This window comes from Humulus lupulus, chromosome 2, assembly GCF_963169125.1.
Source record: "Humulus lupulus chromosome 2, drHumLupu1.1, whole genome shotgun sequence".
Taxonomy (NCBI): domain Eukaryota; kingdom Viridiplantae; phylum Streptophyta; class Magnoliopsida; order Rosales; family Cannabaceae; genus Humulus; species Humulus lupulus.
In genome coordinates, this window is record NC_084794.1 from 195,029,618 (window position 1) to 195,048,835 (window position 19,218).

General features: G+C 37.3%; 3 protein-coding genes across 3 annotated transcripts; 2 read left to right on the forward strand and 1 right to left on the reverse strand.

The window, feature by feature from the left end:
- The first annotated feature begins 7,158 nt into the window (after window positions 1-7,158).
- On the forward strand, window positions 7,159-7,647 carry LOC133815049 (uncharacterized). The gene has a single exon (XM_062247937.1). It carries the CDS (start codon window positions 7,159-7,161, stop codon window positions 7,645-7,647), a length of 489 nt encoding a protein of 162 aa, XP_062103921.1.
- A 1,603-nt stretch (window positions 7,648-9,250) lies between these two features.
- Window positions 9,251-11,020, forward strand: LOC133818843 (thioredoxin-like protein YLS8). The gene is made up of 2 exons (XM_062251941.1): window positions 9,251-9,462; window positions 10,507-11,020. The coding sequence occupies exons 1-2, from the start codon at window positions 9,343-9,345 to the stop codon at window positions 10,813-10,815; spliced, it is 429 nt and encodes a 142-aa protein (XP_062107925.1). The 5' UTR covers window positions 9,251-9,342; the 3' UTR covers window positions 10,816-11,020.
- Window positions 11,021-11,508: 488 nt separating this feature from the next.
- On the reverse strand, window positions 11,509-14,274 carry LOC133818842 (chaperone protein dnaJ C76, chloroplastic). Its single transcript, XM_062251940.1, has 4 exons — window positions 13,828-14,274; window positions 13,090-13,346; window positions 12,427-12,610; window positions 11,509-12,302 (listed from the first exon to the last, which is right to left on the reverse strand). The coding sequence occupies exons 1-4, from the start codon at window positions 14,209-14,211 to the stop codon at window positions 11,664-11,666; spliced, it is 1,464 nt and encodes a 487-aa protein (XP_062107924.1). The 5' UTR covers window positions 14,212-14,274; the 3' UTR covers window positions 11,509-11,663.
- Window positions 14,275-19,218: the final 4,944 nt, after the last annotated feature.

The window sequence follows — 19,218 nt, forward strand, 5'->3', positions numbered from 1 at the left end:
TCGGGAAGGTAATCAAAGTTAGCACCCTGGTTATGCTTCTAGAAATCGTAGAAGCATCGGAGAGTGGCATTCTTATACCTTTCCAAGTTCCTGGAATTGGCTTTCTCGAGCTCCTCAATCCGGCCCTCCAAGGTTGTATTCTCCTGTCTACTCGCAACCAAGTCCTCCTCGAGCTGTTTAGCCGCGTGGAAATTGACGCGGTTAGACTCCTTGAACTGGTCCCTCTGATCGATGGCTTTGTCCAGAGACTTTCGCTTCTCCTTCAACTCCTCAGCCAGTTTTTTCTTCTCCTCAAGCACCACTGCAAGCTGTTCGGCATATTTCGCTTTAGCAGCTTTGAGTTCATCAGCGTGTCGTTGCTCCAAACATTTGGCCTGCTCGGTAACAGTACCCAAGCGGAGACGGCCAGCAGTAAGGGTCAGCATTGCCTGCAGTCAGAGCAAGAGTTAGACTAGCTGCAAAGCATAGAAGGGTTGTCTCCGCATAAAAGGATGACTTACACTGGTAAACTTGTTCAAGGTGCGGTTTAAGATCAGGTCAACGTCCATCGCCTCGGTCGCGGCCATCGCCTCTTGGCAGTGGTCGTGCTTTACAATTTTCACGACCCTGTCCTTGACCGATTTGAAGGCACGATTAGTTATGTCGCCCCCAGTCGAAGCAGGACCGGCCTGCTGAGTCTGGTCGGTTGGGGCTGCTGGAGAAAGAGTCGATCCGGCTGGAGCAGGGGGAGTCTGCTGCTCGCGAGGAGAGGGTGGAGTTGCATTGGCTGAGGGCCCGTCCTCCAGGGGGGCTACATTGCGAGGCTTCTTAGCCTGAGGCGCTTTGCTGCTTTCCCCAGGATGCCTCTTGCTTGCCTTCTTTTTGCTCGGGGGAGCCGCGACAATCTCGGGAGTGCTGTAAATGTCGAACACGTTCACGGAGTCCATGTCTGGAAAAGAAGCAAAATGTCGAACATCGAGATAGCATAAATGACTAAGTATATTACATCAGGAAAAGAAATAAAGAAAGATTGCAAAGTCAAATACCCGAGCTATTATTACTGGTTGCTATACTATAGACTCTACTAGTCTTATACTCACTCTCTGACATGAAGAAGTCTGGACCTAAATTTGGAGCATATTTAAAATTGCCATCCTCGTCGAATAGATGACAGGGAATTGGCAAGCTATCTAAAAGTGAAATAACTGTACCATTCTCGTCTGAAGACTCTTCCAAGTGTTCGACAGGCTCGGTGGCCTTCTTTTTCCCCTTCCCCAAGGGGGCAGAGGGCCTCTCTGCTGGAGGTGTGCCAGTAGGTTCCTTGATCGTGACCCCGGTTGGTCTCCTTCATGGAGGCGACACTGGTGATTGCTGCTCGGGTTCCTCCTCGGCAGTGACACTCCCTGCCGTTGACTCCCTCATGTCCTGATGAGGGGCCAAGAGGCCAACCAGCCTAAGGTTAGCCTCTGTGACCAGATACTTGACGCTTTTTTCTACGTCAGTCATGATGGCTAGGAGGGCTTATCTCAACTCCATGTCTGGAGTTGGGTCTGGTCACAGCACTTGACCTGGAAGGCATTAAAAGTTTAAGAGAATGTGGAGAAGAACACTAAATAAAGAGTAACAGCCAGTGATACAAAGGTTTTACCTCCTTGAGCAAAGGCCAGATTGTCTGCGATCATGTCGGTCGTGAGGAAGTACTCCTAGTAGTACCTCCTGACATTCGATATATGTGTGGCGTCAGTCAGGAAGGTGCGCCCAGTTTCCTGATGACAGAAATGAAAAAACCCTGTGCCTTCTTGGTTGGGGTTAGACTTGAGGTCAAACAAGTAGTTGACCTCATGAGGAGTTGGCACGGGCCATTTTTTGTAGCTGTATAGGATATAGAGTGCTGCGAGCATTCTATATCCATTTGGGGTTATTTGAAAAGGGGAAACTCTGAAATAGTTGGCCACCCCTTGAAAAAATGAATGAAGAGGCAAGGCAACCCCTGCCTCAATGTGGAACCTCGACCAGGAAGGCGCCTCCGGGCAGGTTCGTCCGTTGGTCTTGGTTAGGTCGAACTAAGGTCACCCTCGTGAGACCATACTTCCTGATGTAGTTGGCGATCATCCTGATCGTCACTCTGCTCTCAGGAACCAAATACCACTCAACATCTGGCTGAATGACATGTCAGGGTTGAGCGTGTCTTTGGATATTGGGGTCGGGAATATTTTCTCTTCGACCACTGGTCGAGGGAGTTTCGGCCCAAGGAGTAGACTGATGTGAAGGATTGGGGGTTTTCTTTTTCTGGGCTTTGGTTTTAGCACGAGCCATATTTTGAGCAAGGACAGGTGAAGTGTTTGAAGTGACACGAGAAAATGGGATGTTAGGTATCAGTGACGATGGTTGCTCTTCGTCCTCGAGCAGTTGAGCCAATAGGTCGTCGTCGATAGGTCTTTCTCCTCCCCACGGATCTTGCATATAAGCTGCGAACAGAGAAAGGAGGAGATAAGACGCACAACCTGAGAGCTTATGTTGAAAGTTGGAATAACGTTGCTTGCATCTACGACCAGCAGCATTCTAACAGAAACACTAAGTTCTATGCGAGCAGTTTGAAAAACAGATTGAAAAGCGGAAATAAAAAGTTTTTTGGAAAAAAAGCTTTTTCGACTCTGAAGGGGCGGGAAAAACCCAGTTTTTCAACTAGCCTAAAAATCAAATTTTTACTTCGATTTTACGCCCTAAACTTGTGATCTTGACTATCAAACTGGCTCCTAACTCCTACAGAGCAAAACTACACTACCCTATCAAGCATCAATCGGTATACACACAATCCTCATGCATTTTTACCCAAGAACACAAAAAACTTTAGAACTCAAAACAGGCGTATAGAAGTATGCATGGCATGTCAAAGAGCTTGAAAGTTAAAGAAATTTACCTAGATGAAGATCGGAGGTTCTGAAATGAAGCAACTTTGGACGTGCGAACAGAGGATCTTCAGAACAAGCGACAATGATCTTCAAAGTTTCTGAGCTCTGGGTTAAGTTCTTGAGAGTTCTTAGCAAGAAAATGGTGAGTAAAACGTGAAAAAGTAAATTTGGGGATTATTTATAATGGCTGAAATGTGATAAAAAGGGGTAATCATGAGTTACCTTTTGCAAGGCATGGGGGAGTGTAATAGCCGTCAGAAGGATTACTTGGAAACCGAAAAGGCATGATTGGACGTGATTAGGTCACCTTTTTCGAGGACGCACGAGTGGCTCTAACAAATTTTGTGGGGCATACGAAAGGTTAGTTTCCTAAGTTTACTTATTGCTAGTCGCAATAAATAAACTTGGGGGGAAAATGTTTATCCGAAAAACAACTGTTGATGATGTGGCAAGAATTTTCGACACGTGGTAGAGATGCTGCTCGCCTATCGACCAAAGATACTTCCATATGTGGAGTTTAAGTTTTATATACGACCAGCCTGGTCGTATACTCCGTTTATTTATGTGTAAATTTGTATAGTTGTAATGATATCCGAGAATATCTTTTCATTATAACCTGAATATCTGTTTATTAAGGAAAGATATAATTAATTGACTCATGTAACCCTCCTTGAGCCTATAAATATACAAGAAATAGATCAAGGGGGGATCTTTTGATCTTTTTCCAAATTGTATTGCTATTATCCATCATCTGTATTATTTCTCCTTCTAAGGTATGTGAAACTCAGGAACCCTAGTTCTTTGATCACACCTTTGAAGCTCAATATTAATAATAGTATCAAGTGGACGTAGGTCATTACCAATCACTGGGGCCGAACCACTATAATTCTTTTTGTTCTTTTCTTTCCATTAGATTGTTTTCTCAAGCATCGTACTATTTTCCTGTTGTATATTTGACTCCGTGTCGTTGACCAAAACGAGGGTCAACATCTATGTATATACAATTAACAACCCTATCCATCAGTATTTGGTTTCACAAAGAAAATAAAAATCTTCCATAATAGAACTTTAAACAATGTTTATATTAAATATGTGTTGTCGTTAATGCGTACCGGGGTTAGATCTTACATATTCTAAGGACTAAGCCAATCCTTTTTTTTTTTCCTTTAATTTGGTGTTGGCATATTCAGTGGATGCTGGTTTTCCATATTTATAAGTTATGCAAAAATTTCCTCAACTTTTTGGTCTTTATTTTGTTGTGGTACCAAAAATTATCTTGGTCACTTTGTTTGTTTATGTTCCCTATGTTAGTCATTTATGAGTTTGATGCTTTTGATGTGTGTATATATACTCTAGTACACACACTTGATTGATTTTGTTTAATTTATTGTCTTTTGAATACATTTTTGGTAGTTGATATCAACACATGTATGGTAAAATTGACTTTTTTAATGATTGTATGTTGTAATGCAGAGAACAAGCTTGGTAGTGAATCATTATAGTTCCTTTGTTCTCAATTTGCAACATCTGAGGTGAGCTCTTTTTCTCACTCCATTTTCTTTACATCTTATAATTCTTTGATTTGAATGTTTGATTTTGAAAACTTGGGCTAATAAAATTAAAATAAGCATTATTTATGAAGACATACATTGTGATAGTTAAAATTATGATTAGATGGATGCGAAGAATGTAGACATTGACGATCATGCTTCTTGGCCTGAGGCTATTAAATCACATTTTATTTGTCTTCTGTATGAAGAGGCCAAAAAAGGATTACAAACAACAACCTTGGAGTGTGGATAGTAACACACAACCAACGAGTTAGGACTGTGGCCGAAAGATATCAACATTTGGTAGAAACTGTTTGTTGTCAGTTTGGCAGAGTGCTAGAAGCATTGTGTTATTTAGGAAATGAAGCAATAATGCCTCTTCACTTTAACACTGTGCAAGCAGAAATTCAAAATAATTCGAAGTATTTCCCATGGTATAAGGTAAATTTTATTTATTAATTTTAATAAAATACTTGTTATAATTCATATCAATTTAATTAAAGTTGGTAATGATTTATCTGAATTGTTATGTAGGATTGTGTTGGAGCAATTGATGGTATTCATGTAAGTGCAATTGCACCAGCTCTAAACAACTTGCATATAGAAGAAGAAAAGTAAATGTAACACAAAATGTAATGGCTGCATGCTCCTTTAATATGATGTTTACTTATGTCTACGTTGGATGGGAAGGAACACGCAATGACTCTCGAGTGCTTCTTGATGCAATTAGAAAAGATGATAACTTTCCTATGCCACTGTTGGGGTTTTATGCCCTAATTAAAACTCAAATTCTTTGTAATCTCATTTTATTATCAATAAAAGAATAGAAATCATTTTTTGACTTGGTCAATCACTTTGCTCACATGTTTTATTTTCATGATTATTTGTTTAATATAAACTTCTATTAAATCCTGAGCATATAGCTAATCTTATTTATAGTGACGTAATCACAGTGGAATATAAATATGATTATATGTTCAAAATAAGTTAGTCCTAAGATTAGTCTGTGCATCGGATTTACACTGACTTGCCAATCTACGATATGATCTACTTACACATTACAATGTTATGTTCTTTCCAGAACATTAGCAAAATAGATAAGATCGGATGTATTTGTTACATCGAACAGGACCGATATTGACAGTTGATAAGATAAGTAAACATACCGTTATTATCTATTCTAATCATATCATATAGTTGACCATATGTCAATTCAATCTCAATTCTGAGTGGTTAGTATTCTAACTGATTGTATTATTTGAGTTCTTTGACTTTTTCGTTACCAGCTTACCCTACGGACTAGCCCATACTTACATCTTGGGAACTCGGTAGTATAATTAAGTGGGAGTGTTATTCATAGATATGAACATCTATAGCTTCTGGTGAAGAAGTGAAACGATGGTTTCCTTTGAGTTTGGTTCAAGGTGTTACATGATAGAGATCTCATTTCAGTAATTAAATTAGTTTACTGAAATATCATTTACAAGGAACTAAGTGTTTTAAGGATAAAATACAATGATGGGTAAAATGGTATTTTAGTCCTATCTCATTGTAGACCGTCTATAGAGGATTGAGTGACAATTATGGTTGTAACAGTGGATAATTAATAGCGTATCTATGTTTGTTATAGAGCGTTCTATGAATTCAAGAGTGCAATTCCAAGTCTATAGTAGAGTCACGAGGAATTAATAAGTTAGTAAATTTATTTGTTAGATTTATGATAACTTATTGGAGCTTGATTTCATAGGCACATAGTCCCCATTGTACCTTGGATAAAATAATCTAGATCGTCTCAATTAATTGATTTAATTATCAATTAGAATTATCAAAGTTGACCAGGTCAATTTTGGATAGTTTCACAGAGTTGTGTAATTTTGAGAAGAAAAGAGAAATTATGGCAGATTTATTAATTAAGATAAATTGGTATCTAAATTAATAAATAAACTTAAATCAAGGTTCAAATTATAAATAATTAATTTGATAAGTGATTTAATTAATTAAATAATAGAAAATAATATAGGCCTTGATTTTAAGTCTTATAATCAAATGGGAAATTTCACGGGCCTGCAGCCCATGATAATTTCGACCTAGGGCTTCAAAATGACTATTATTTTATTGATTTTTTAATTAAATTAAATGGCTTAATTGAGTTTATAAAAAGGAGTGCTTAGAGAGAAGTCAAAACATAAGTTTGATAAGTCACAAGTCAGATTTTCTGATAGTTTTAGATTCTCTCTAAACACAAGTCATTTTCTAAGCCACTTTGTTATTTTCTCTTCTTCTCTCTATGTCTATCTCATGTGTTGAGAATTGCCCACACTAGTCTAGGTGGTTCGAAGGATACATTGGAAGATTGTGAAGAAAATAGAAGATCGGTTCAGTTTCTTGATAATACTCTGCGACAGAGAGGATACAAGAGTTAGATAAATTGAAGGAATGACTCTTTAATTCTGCTGCGTATACTGTAAGTATTCTATTCTTTGTTTATCTTTGAATTCAATTTTAGAAACATGTTTTAGGCTATCTCGTATTAATTTGTTTAATATTAGATATATATGAAAATAAATAAAGATTCTGTATAAGCTAATCCAACAGCCACCACCAGGTCTTAAATTACACTTGTCTTGATGCATTATAATTTTCTTTCACATTCCCTTTTAATAATAAGTGATTTTAATATAGGTAAATACTATATTGTTGATTTTGGCTATCCAAATATGTCTGGGTTTCTAGCACTATATCGTGGTGAACGTTATCACTTGCGTCGCTTTAGAGGAAGAGGGAACCATCCTAGAGGTGCGATGGAGTTATTCAATTATAGGCACTCATCATTGCGTAATGTGATTGGACGTTGTTTTGGACTTCTAAAAGCCAGGTTTCCAATTTTGAAGTCAATGCCTCCATACTTGCTTGGAAAGCAACGTCGAATACCAATAACATGTTGCGCTATCCACAACTGGATCAAAATGCATTCTATTAATGATAGAATGTTTGAACAATATTCAATTGATGCCACACCTGTCGAAGATATTGAAGGAACTGAAAGCCAATCTAATACAACAATAGAAAACCAACAAGAAGGAGATGAAGCAGGAATTTCTGAGGCACCACAGATTAATTTCAGTCAAGCTTATATGGCTCAGATGGAACATGTTAGAGATGACATTGCTGGACAAATGTGGCTTAGTTATAGCAACAATGTTTAGTTAATTAAAAAAATGTAACTTTAATTTAGAAGAAAAAAAATCAAAATTAATGACAATGCAATATTGTTATTAATTTAATCAATGCACTATTATTAAATTTTAATTTATCAATATAATTAAATTTTATTTAATTAAATCTATTGATAAATCAAAATTTAATATTATACAACTTATGTATATAAAATATATAAAATTAAAATAATATTCAGATTCAGCTGAACCAATCACGTATTCAGTTTCTGTTATATTTTCAAATTTAATACCAATCACAGATTCAGTTTTTTAAAACTTAAAAACAGTTTAATGACATTGAACCAATCCCATATTCAGAAACATGTTTTTAGTCACTAAATTCATATTTTCATTTAAGAATCTCACTTTTAAAAAATACAGTTTTCTAATCGCGAACCAATCAGACCCTTACATTCTTACTATTTTTTATAATTTAATTACAAAAATCACCTATAAAATTTTATTTACAAAATTACCTTGCCACGTCATTATAAAATACCAGATTCTAAAAGTAATATACCTGAATATGAAACTTTCTCGAAATCCTTTTTTTTTTTTCCGTTTTTCTGGGTTTATAAGAGTAACATTTTAGTTACTTAAAATGTTAATAAGTTACTTACTTTTTTCATGAAAAAATTTAGTTTTGTATACATTTTGGTCATCTCCAATACTTATTTTTTGAAACTTTTTTATCTTAAGATATTGATTAGTCATTTTGAAATTATATTATTGTGTCTTATTACTTAAGATACTTTTACGTTGCCGATTATTCATTTTTTATAAACTAATAAGTTACAATAAAATATAACAAATTACTATATAACTTATTATACTTTTAGTATGCTATACAATAATTTTTTTATATTTTATTTAAAAGTTATCAAACAATATCCTAAAGAATCTATTTTAAAAAAAGTTACTTGGAATATTTTTAAATAAATTTAAGTTCTTTAGAATACAATATAGTATCTTTTAAGTGTAAAATAAGAATACAGATTTTAGTATATTAACTTTTGATGAAGTTTAAAATTTAGTTATTTTTTGGTCAACACAATATAAAAAAGAAACTAAAAGCTTGTTTTTTATTCTGGGCATCTTCTTCGGTGATGTCCAAAAAATATATATTTCTCATATATCAAAATGATCACTTTGAGGAGTAGGTCGCGATGATACTACTTTTGAGTCCAACAGACTAGCGATGTGACTGAATTTTTTTTTTAAAATTAAATATAAGAGAGAAGGTAAGAAATTAATAAAAAAAATTATAGTGGAGAGAGGGGATTGTAACATGAAAAAAGATAAAAATAAAAAGTTAAAAAAAATGGCATAAAAAATAGTAAAAGAAGTAATTAATTGGTAATTTATTAGTATTTTAAGTAATTAAAAAATTATTTTTTTAATCTTAGAAAAATAGTAAATCAAGATTTCTGTAAAGTTTTAAATTCAAATTCAGATATGTTATTTTTAGAATCCAATTTTTTTTTTTATTATGATGTAGTAAAATATTTTTGTAAATAAAATTTTGTAGGTTATTTTTGTAATTATTTTATTTTGTAGGTATATAATTATAAAGATGACAAATTTAAAAGTAAAGCTTAGATCTGAAAGAGGATATTTTGGTCTCGTTCTTGGTTAATCATTCTGTAGAGAGAGAAACAAGAGAGAGAGTCAGGGAAGGCAGGGATGTCGTACTTGCTTCCACATTTGCACTCTGGTTGGGCCGTAGATCAGGCCATCCTCGCCGAAGAAGAGCGTCTCGTCATCATCCGTTTTGGCCACGACTGGGACGAGACCTGTATGCAGGTACTATTAGTATATTCTAATCCCCAAACCCTAAATCCCAATTCTTCTTCTTTTGTCTTCCAATTGTCTTTTCTTTTTGGATTTTTATTTCTGATTTACCGAAATTCTTAACTTTTCTATTGTATTAGCTTATTGGGATGGTTAATTTAATCGGTTGTTTTTTTTCTAGAACCGTATTCATGGTTTTTCCATTCTTTGTGGAAATCAGTAATAGAGATTTGTTAATTTTTGTAACTCTTTACCACCAGGAGAGAGAATAATTGTTTGTAATACTTGAGGGCTTGAGGCTTCTTTATGTTACTCATTCACTGAACATCGGGGAAAGCTTCGTCTATGGCAACTTTTGCCTGAAACAACAGCTTTTTGCTCGAATTGTATGGTTGAATACCCCCACCCCCTTAATATATATATTTATATATATATATATATATATATGCGCGCGCTATAACATCCATCATGTTTAAGGTTTGAAGTTTAAACGCGTACAGCAGAAAGTAGAGCTTACAGTTCCCTGTTTTCTTCCAAATGACTTGGTATCAGCTTTTGGAGTATGTAGTATGAACTAACTGTAATGTTATATGCTGCTTGTTCTTTTTAAAAACGGCTTTCACTTTGCTTGGACAATTTTTTAAGAGTTGTGGACTGTATGGATTCCTTAAAATGACTTGAAACAAAGGAAAAATCGAAGCAACTGATTGTTTGTATCATTAGACGACATTGCTGTAGAAGTTTTCTACTACTACTCAGTTTTGAAAGATCTGCTTTTAGACTATGTTCTGTTATGGGTTTATTTATTTGCTATTATTGGTATATGTTATGCATTGGAATTTAATCCTCATGGTTTCATGTGGATACCAGCTGTAGCTTCTTTCATGAAGTCTTCTTGCAACCTACTAATTCTTTTTGATAAATAGACTTGATAGGGTGGTACGCTGTTTTCTTTTCTTAATCTTTTTAGTGGTTTGTTTCTATTTAAAGAGGTATTTTTATTTAGTCTCTCCTTAATTTTCTATCTGATGAATGAACTGTTTTGTTGCTGATTAGATGGATGAAGTTTTGGCATCAGTTGCTGAGACAATTAAAAATTTTGCTGTGATATACCTTGTCGACATCACCGAGGTTCCAGATTTCAACACCATGTACGAGTTGTATGACCCATCTACAGTCATGTTTTTCTTCAGGAACAAACACATTATGATTGATCTTGGAACTGGAAACAATAATAAGATCAACTGGGCCCTCAAGGACAAGCAAGAGTTCATCGACATTGTTGAGACGGTGTACCGTGGAGCAAGGAAAGGGCGTGGTCTTGTGATTGCTCCTAAGGATTACTCTACCAAGTACCGCTACTAAGTTCTTTTGTAAATATATATGGCTATATTTGATAGAATTCTCATAAACTTGTTTCAGAATCTTCATTTCTCAAGAAACCATTTTTTTGAGAATCTGTCAAATTTCTAGAAGATTCATGTCTCTCAAGTCCTTGTGTATTTAAAATTTAACTATTTGGATGCATTATTGCGAGGTCCAGAAGAATGGAATTGAATTTCTGTCATAATTTGATGAAGTGTGTAAACTTATGTCTATTTGCATATTAGAGTGAAATCTTTTGATTTTGCCGCCTCATAATCCCCAAAACATGCATGGCCATTGGGCAATCGTTTGTGATATCAAGATCTTTTGTCAAATATTCCCCATCTATCTTATGAGCACTTTCACCCACCACACCAAGTCTTGACTTGTTGGTTCAATTTACTTGTATTTTGAATGTTTATCACAGTGATTAACAATCAACAAATCGAGGCGTAATATGCTATTTCTGTGAATTAAAGAAGTAAGATGATTCTGAATGTAACGTCTCCGTTGACCTACTTTATCATCGCGCGGTTTGTTGTGGTATTAAATTCTTTAAATTTTTACTCACTTTTGGTTTCTGAAAAAGGCGGTGAGTACATAGTATCTCAATAGCAAAAGAATTAAAGAGGTAACGCTAACATTTAAACAGGAAAATGCAAGTGATCAACAGAAAAGTTAAACGAGATGTAGTGAAACAATATTAAAAAATTATAACTATAAATATAAATGACAAGAATCATATTATTTGTATGATGTTGTATCATCTAATGCACAATGTATTCACAAGAACGTACTTCCTTACTATGCTATTATTGACTTCATATATATTTGTATAACGTATGTTCCTAATTTTCTCTGCTTCTGATGGCTTCGACAAATTGTACTGCAACAAATCCAATGACGTACCATGTAATCGAAGTTAGAATAACCGGTAACCAAGAGCTATTTACAATCTGCAATGCTAAAGAACCACCAGGATGTTCTTCCAACCTCCCAACTGCCCCTTCTCCATGCAATCGAACTATGGATGCAGCAATCATCCCTATTCCCAATGGTACGAACAATCTTATGGGGTTCCTTTGCTTGTTCTTGGAAGCTATCAGATGATCTTTATCACTGGTTTGCTTCCATTCTTTAGCAGGTGGAGCTTCCGAGACCATTCTCGGGTACAAAGTCTCCTGGGATGAGGCTGCAGGAAGGGCACAAGTTAGTGGACTCCAGTATTCATCGTCATAAATGTAGATCTTTAATGGGGTTCGCTGAGTAGGCCTTGAGCCGTCTCTTGCTTGTTTCTTCCGAGCAGCAACTGCATTTCTGAGCTTGGCAATGTCAGGTTCAATGGATTTATGGGTAGATGTTGTCAAGTATAGTTGAGATTTTCTTGTTGAGCCACCTGCCTTGGGTGTTTGCCAATATAACCAGTTGGAGATTGATCTGATTGCTTGCATTGTTGACATTCTTGCTGCTCTTTGTAGATCTGTCTCCTAAATTAAGATTAATTTTAAAAAAGATCAGGAAATCGGTAATCAATGTTTGTGTAGAGACAATACAAAGCAAAATAAAAATTCTAGTACAGAAAGAGCCAATATCGTTACATGTGGAACATACCTTAGAGCATTGTCCAGAAGATTTCTCCATTACCTCTTGGTATCTGGTCTGGAATTTCTTCACATCTGTAAAAATGTTTGAGACACGCATACCTGCAGCATTCCCCATACCTACTCTTACATTGCCACGTGGCTGCTTGGACATTAGAAATTCTAGAGCCGCTAGATTGGACCTCTCCACAATCCTAAGTTTCAATGCCAGTAAGAGAGAAATTGTTTAGATATGTCTAAAATTGCTGTTATTGCTTGAAATGAAGCTCTAGGATCACAACTTCATGCTATTCTTCTTACTATTGTACATTTCCTGTTCTTTGTCCGAATTCTTCTTTTAAATCATATACCAGAATTAGAAAGACAATAGAAACATGAAGTGCTTTCATCTAGCTAGAAAATTGAACCATGGAATTTATTTCACTGATCCTTTATTACCAACTTAGAATGCGAGATGTCACTTGACCTATGCATTATCAACTGTTGATAGGTAACCTCCTTCTGGAAAATGCCTCACACATGCACTAGGTTATTTTACAATTTTACTCTTATGTCAATTAGTTAGATTTTAGTGCAAGCATTAAATTACCTTCTAGATGCCGCTCCATAATCCATTTCCATGTAATGAGCTTTTTTTGTGTCATGCTAAGAAACATAGAGGAAAGAAACTTACGAAATACAGTCTACTGGACAAGTTCCAATGGCCTCCTGGATTTTGTGTTCTGGATCAGCCCACTGTGCAACAACTCTGGCTCTTCCGTAGACCGATTCAATTGCAAAAGTCTTTTCAGCAAACAATGCACATTTTAAGCAACCAACGCACTTGACTTCGTCAACAAACACTGCTCGTTCTTCACTTTCTGATCCAAGCCATACTGAGTAAATAGGTTTTCCTGTATAACCTTTAAGTTCTGCATGTTTTGCATGCTCCTACAGCAATATCATTCATTAGTCCAAATGAAGCACTTAAGAGAAACTATTCAAACTTCATCATCTGATTGTGACACTCCAATGGCAAAAGGAGGAGGGGAAAAAAAAACAAGAAAACCACCTGTAACAAGGTAACTCCCTTGTTCCTAGAATAGCTATCTTTTTGTTTATGGGTTAGTCTTCTTCCTATAGTAGTCTACATCTGGCAACATCACTTTTTTTTGGCCTTTAAATAACTAAACTATAGCAGATTATAAATTAGGGACTAATCAAAATTTCATTCAACAAATGGATCTTCATATGAAAATATATTTACACATATATGTTATATAAAGCCAAAGACTGAAAATACTAATATTGACACTCTTAGTCTGTCACATCATCATCAGATAAACCCCATGATTTCCACATATTTTCATGGTCGAATTGAACTTATTTTCTGAAGAAACTAAAAACAATAATCGTCATCAGCAATACTAACCTTATCGTAAGCCAGACGAGAAGAAGGGTCAGAAAGAACTGCATAGGCTTCGTTGAGAATGATAGCCATGTCATGGCCCGGCGGCCCGGCGATATCCGGGTGACACCGCTTCTGGAGAGACCGATATGCATTCTTGATCTGTGACAGATCTGAGGAGCTATGGATTCCCAGAAGATCGTAGAGATCAAATTCTGTGACAGAGGTGGAAGACGATGAAGAAGTGGATCTCGCCCTGCATGGGATCACAGACTTGCGGATTCGATTGGATCTTCCTCTGCCAAACCCTAGTAAGGGTTTCGAATTCGGGTCTGAGGATTTTGAAGATGTGACTGAACCGATAGTAATGGTAGGTGTAGACAGAGGAATAGGCCATGCAGGGAGCATTTTTCCTTTCTATTTTCTTTTTCTGTTCTGGGCTCATATATTTTTGGAAGTGGATGAGATATGTAACGTGAGAAAAAGGTGCTGGTATGATATTTTTGATCAAATGGAAAATGACGTTAGATATTTTAACGGAGCGGATGGAATGAAAATAAAAACACTCATTTCTTCTTCGTGTAGAATTCTTTATTTGTGTTCTGTCAAGTAACATTCTCGTCTAGTTGTATAACAAAACAACTTACAAAAAAATATAAAAAATAAAATTGATAAAAAAGTTAAATAATAATAACAATAATTAAAAATTAAACATTTGGCGCTACAACTTCATTAAAAAAATAAAATTAAAATTTATCTTTTATTAGAACTTCATATCTCTGGACTTATAATAATCTTCAACAATTTTGAGAACTCAATAAACATAACAAAACACAAAGTCAAATAATCAATATAAAGAATAACTTTAATGATAACATAATAACTGTTATCCAAAAAACAGGGATGAATGACATGACAAACATTTAGTACACGTGGCTGACATCTGGCAGAATTCGTGCTCGACTATCGACTAGGAAGACATCTATTGTCACAACGTTCGATCTCTTCATACGACCAACCTGGTCGTACGCATGCTATACGCGGAGAAGATCTTATGCAGTTATGATAGTATCCGAAATTATCTCCCATGATATCCTGAGTATCCGATTATTTAGGAAATAATATCTGTAACAAATTAATGTAAATCCTCCCTATAAATAGAGAGAGATAGCTCAAGGGAAAATGATTCATCATCTTCTTTTTTGCTTTCTGATCACTGGAGATTAGAGTTATTCTATTTGATATAATGTCTTGTTCTTCAGAGGTTTGTGAAACTCATTGAACCCTAGTTCTTTGATCACTCCTTTGAATCCTATATCAATAACAATTCAAGTGGACGTAGGTTATTACCAGATTCTGGGGCCGAACCACTATAAACTCTTGTGTTCTTTATTGTTTCGTCATCATATTCTTTCCAATGTGTTTGTCCAAATCAAGCATATTTGACTCCGTGTCAGTTGGCCAAAATCAGGGTCAACATTCTGGTGCTTTCATTGAGAGCTTGTGTAACACCCTAAGTTGCTAATAAGGTTTAAGACCTTGTTTAGCGTGCCTGGAGGGCAATAAGTGAATTAACATGATAATATATGAATTTGAATGAATATGTGATTAGAATGCCTGTTTAGGTGGTATAATTATGCATTTGGGCCCCGTTTGTATGTTAGGGGCAAATTGGTAATTTTAGCCCGTTGAGGGTATAAATGTGATAATTGTATTATGTGATTTGTACCACGTAAGTGTGATGTTATTATTGTGATGCACGCGTCGAGACAGTCCTAGAGAGCTAGTTAGTCTAAAAGTCACAACGGGATTTTATATCCGGTTCGGAAGGAGCCTAGGAGTACTTTGGGAATCTTATAAGTTGAGTTGAGAATTAGTGGTTTTGGTTATTGGTGTTTGAGTAACCTGAGTAACCATTAGTTACTGCTGAGGGTAACAAGTTTAGAAGGAAATTGGTAAAATTGTAATATAAGTAAACGGACAAGAGTGCCCTTGAGGTTTAGTTAGGAAAGGATTACTATGAAGGGGTAGAATGGTCATTTGGCATGAGTTTAGATAACTTTCAGCTGGGAAAAAGGGGTACACGGTTTTAACACTTAGTCATATTATGGTTTTTTTTGCTAGAAATTGAGAGAAGAACAACTATAAGGAAATCTAGGGCAAGAAGAAGAAGAAGAGTAGAAGGAGCTGAAGTGGGAAAGTAGGAGGAGAATCAAAGAAGCTTAAGGTTGAAATCTTCACTTGAGGTAAGGATCCTATGCCATTTTAAGGTTTGATTCTGTTTTGGTTTAAGAGATTTGAAGCATGGTTTAAGTTTTTGATCTATGAGTTTAGATTTTCTGAAGTTTGAAATCAAAGGTGTGGATTTTGGGTATGATTGTGTGTTTGATCTTGATACTAGTGTTTATAGGTTGTTAGATGGTTCATTTGAGGTTTCAAATTGGTGTTGGGGTCTAGGTGTGTGTTTGGGTTGGTTTAGAGGTGTTTTGGAGCAGGAAATTGCAGAAGAAAAACCCAGATTTTTGGTTTCGCATAGGGGCGCCGCGGCCCTGTTCTTCGGCGCGAGGCTGAGTCAGGGGGGGGGGGGGGAACTTTCTGACTTTTCTGGGTGCCGCGGCGATTTGCATTTTTGGGCATTTGTTCCGAGGGCTCGGGGGATGTTTCCGATGCATTGTTTTAGGAATTTGGAGGTCCTGAGAGTGCGGGATTGGTCCCGGAAAGTGGTTTTGGATTGGTTAGTATTAAAGAGTGTTTTATTTGTGTTGTGACTAGGGTTTCGGCAAGGCTCAAGTTAGAGGACTGTGCTCGCATCTTTGGTGCACTGTGTGGCTCGGGATACAGGTAAGAAACTGTAACACCCGTAGGACAGGGCATGGGCCCATAGTGTTATTGCAGGGCACGGCCCTAGATTGTATTACATGCTAAGGTGTAAACTTAATTGAATTATTATATGTTTGAATGTTATTTCAAGTTGTACTATATGTGATTATAGTAGAAGGAACGACAAGGGATCCGAGAACGGCAAAGGGCCGAGAACGGCAGCGGGGCCGGAAGTAACATTTAGCACATGGAGTGCTTATAGTCAGGGTGGGACCCAAATGGACACATGGGATATCCTTACGGTGAGGACCGAGACCCCAGGCTTTGGTAATGCTCCTGGGACGACATGGCCGCGTTTGTTTAGTATGATGGACTACTTGTTTATCTGTGAATTATCTGATATGTTGATTATATTATAAGCATATGTTATATACGGTATGAGTTTTCTTGCTGGGCTTGCGCTCACGGGTGCTCTGTGTTGCAGGTAAAGGCAAAGACAAAGTTAATTAGCCATGAGTATGGAGAGCGTGGGGGCAGCGTGTACATGTTTGACCTGCCCGACTGCTTTGGTTGGGGGCATTTTGAAAAATGGTTGAATTAACCTGTGATTTTGATAGATAGTCAACTGTAAATCTATTTTGAGTTGTAAATGTTTTGTAAACCTTAATTTGGGATCCCAGATGTTTAATACTTGAAGTTTTCAATGAAACAAAGTATTTTTAAAGATTACAGCCTTAACTTTTATTTAGTCACACTTTTGGTCTTAAAAACCTCGTCTAGCGAGTTAGTTGCACATTTTTAGATTTTAAACTCACTTAGTAACGGCTCTAAGGTAGTAGGGCGTTACAACTTGGTATCAGAGCGAGCCAAGGTTTATTGGTTCTGGAGATTGACCGAACATGTATGCACGCTGCCATTGAAAAGCTCGACTCAGGGTGGATTGGTATGGTTGATTAATGTACTTGAATATGTGTTTGAATGCCTTGTTTGCCTGCTTAGATTATAATGAGCATGATGAGTGAAATAACATATGCATGATGCCAGGGCAAGGCCCGTTGTGTGTTATATGCTATCTGTATGTTGTTTGGATTGTTGATCTTGGCTTGTTGTTGAGATTGAGAGGTGGAATTGGATCTTGTTATCATGCCTGATGAGCGGTGTCACTGATTGCAGGCATATAGTTGTAATGCCTCGGCAATCATCTAGACTCCGCGGCAATCGGGCCGAGGATAACAATTAGGGTCAGGACCCTCCACCTGCCCCACAGAACTGGCAACAAATATTAGCTGAAATGGAGGCTAGATTGAAGAAAACAGAAGATGAGCTTAGTCAGTTGAGGCAGCAGGCTCCTCCACAAGACACCGGGTTACCACTACAGCAGAGTGTAGCGCCAGCTCCGATTCAACCTGTGGTTGAGAACAGGTTGGAACCTCTGTATGAATGATTCAGAAAACAACAACCTCCTACCTTTGAGGGTGGATCACACCCACTGCGGGCCGAGCAGTGGATGAATATGATTACCATAATTTTGGATTTCATGAGGGTTGAAGGAAAGGAAAGAGTTGATTGTGCCAGCTATATGCTTAGAGAGGATGCACGAATTTGGTGGGATGTGGTGAGGCAGTGAAGGAATACTGCAACTATGACTTGGGAAGAATTTAAGAGCATTTTTAATGAGAAATATTACAGCGTAGCAGTTCGAGCTGCGAAGGTTGATGAGTTTATCAACCTGACTTAGAGCAGGATATCAGTTACTGAGTATGCCCTGAGATTTGATAGATTGGCGAAGTTTGCGCCAGACTTAGTGCCGATTGATGCGGCCAGGAGAGATAGGTTTATACGGGGGTTGAATGTGATGATCGCCCGTGATGTGAGTATTACTGTAAATCTGGAGACTACTACCTATGCGCAAGTAGTGGATAAGGCCCTTACTGCAGAGAGGGCTGAGGATCAGATATGGAAAGATAGCGCTGCTAGGCGCGATACCAGGAGGACGGTGCCTCCTTCTTCTGGGCCTAGTCGGGGCAGTGGCCCCAGTGAGCAGAAAAGAAGAGTTCCAGATTCATTTGTTCCTTATGGTTCTGATAGGAGGGTACGCGGTTCTAGTGGTGGCCGTCAGGGCGGAAGTGACAACTGGAGGAGCTTTCCGGTGTGTCCTTGATGCAGGCGACGACATCAGGGTGAGTGCCGGATCAGGGCATGTTTTATTTGTGGGAGCGCCAGCCATCTGAAGAAAGACTGCCCACAAGCTAAGAAAGAGGAGCCAAAGCAGGGAGACAGTCTCGCTCCTGCTAGGGTATTCACTTTGACTCAGACTGAGGCGGAGGCTAGTCCCTCAGTTGTGACAGGTCAGATTTTTAGCGCTGGTTCTTTATATACTGCATTGATTGATTCTGGGGCTACTCACTCATTTGTTTCTGCTAGGGTGATTGATCAGCTTTGTAGACCTAGTATTTTGCATGCTAGGGGTTTTAAGACTTTATTGCCAACAGGGGAACTGGTAGTCTCTAGGAGATGGGTTAGAGCATTACCAGTAGTGATAGATGGTAGGGAATTGTTTGTTGACCTGGTTGAACTAGATATGGACGATTTTGA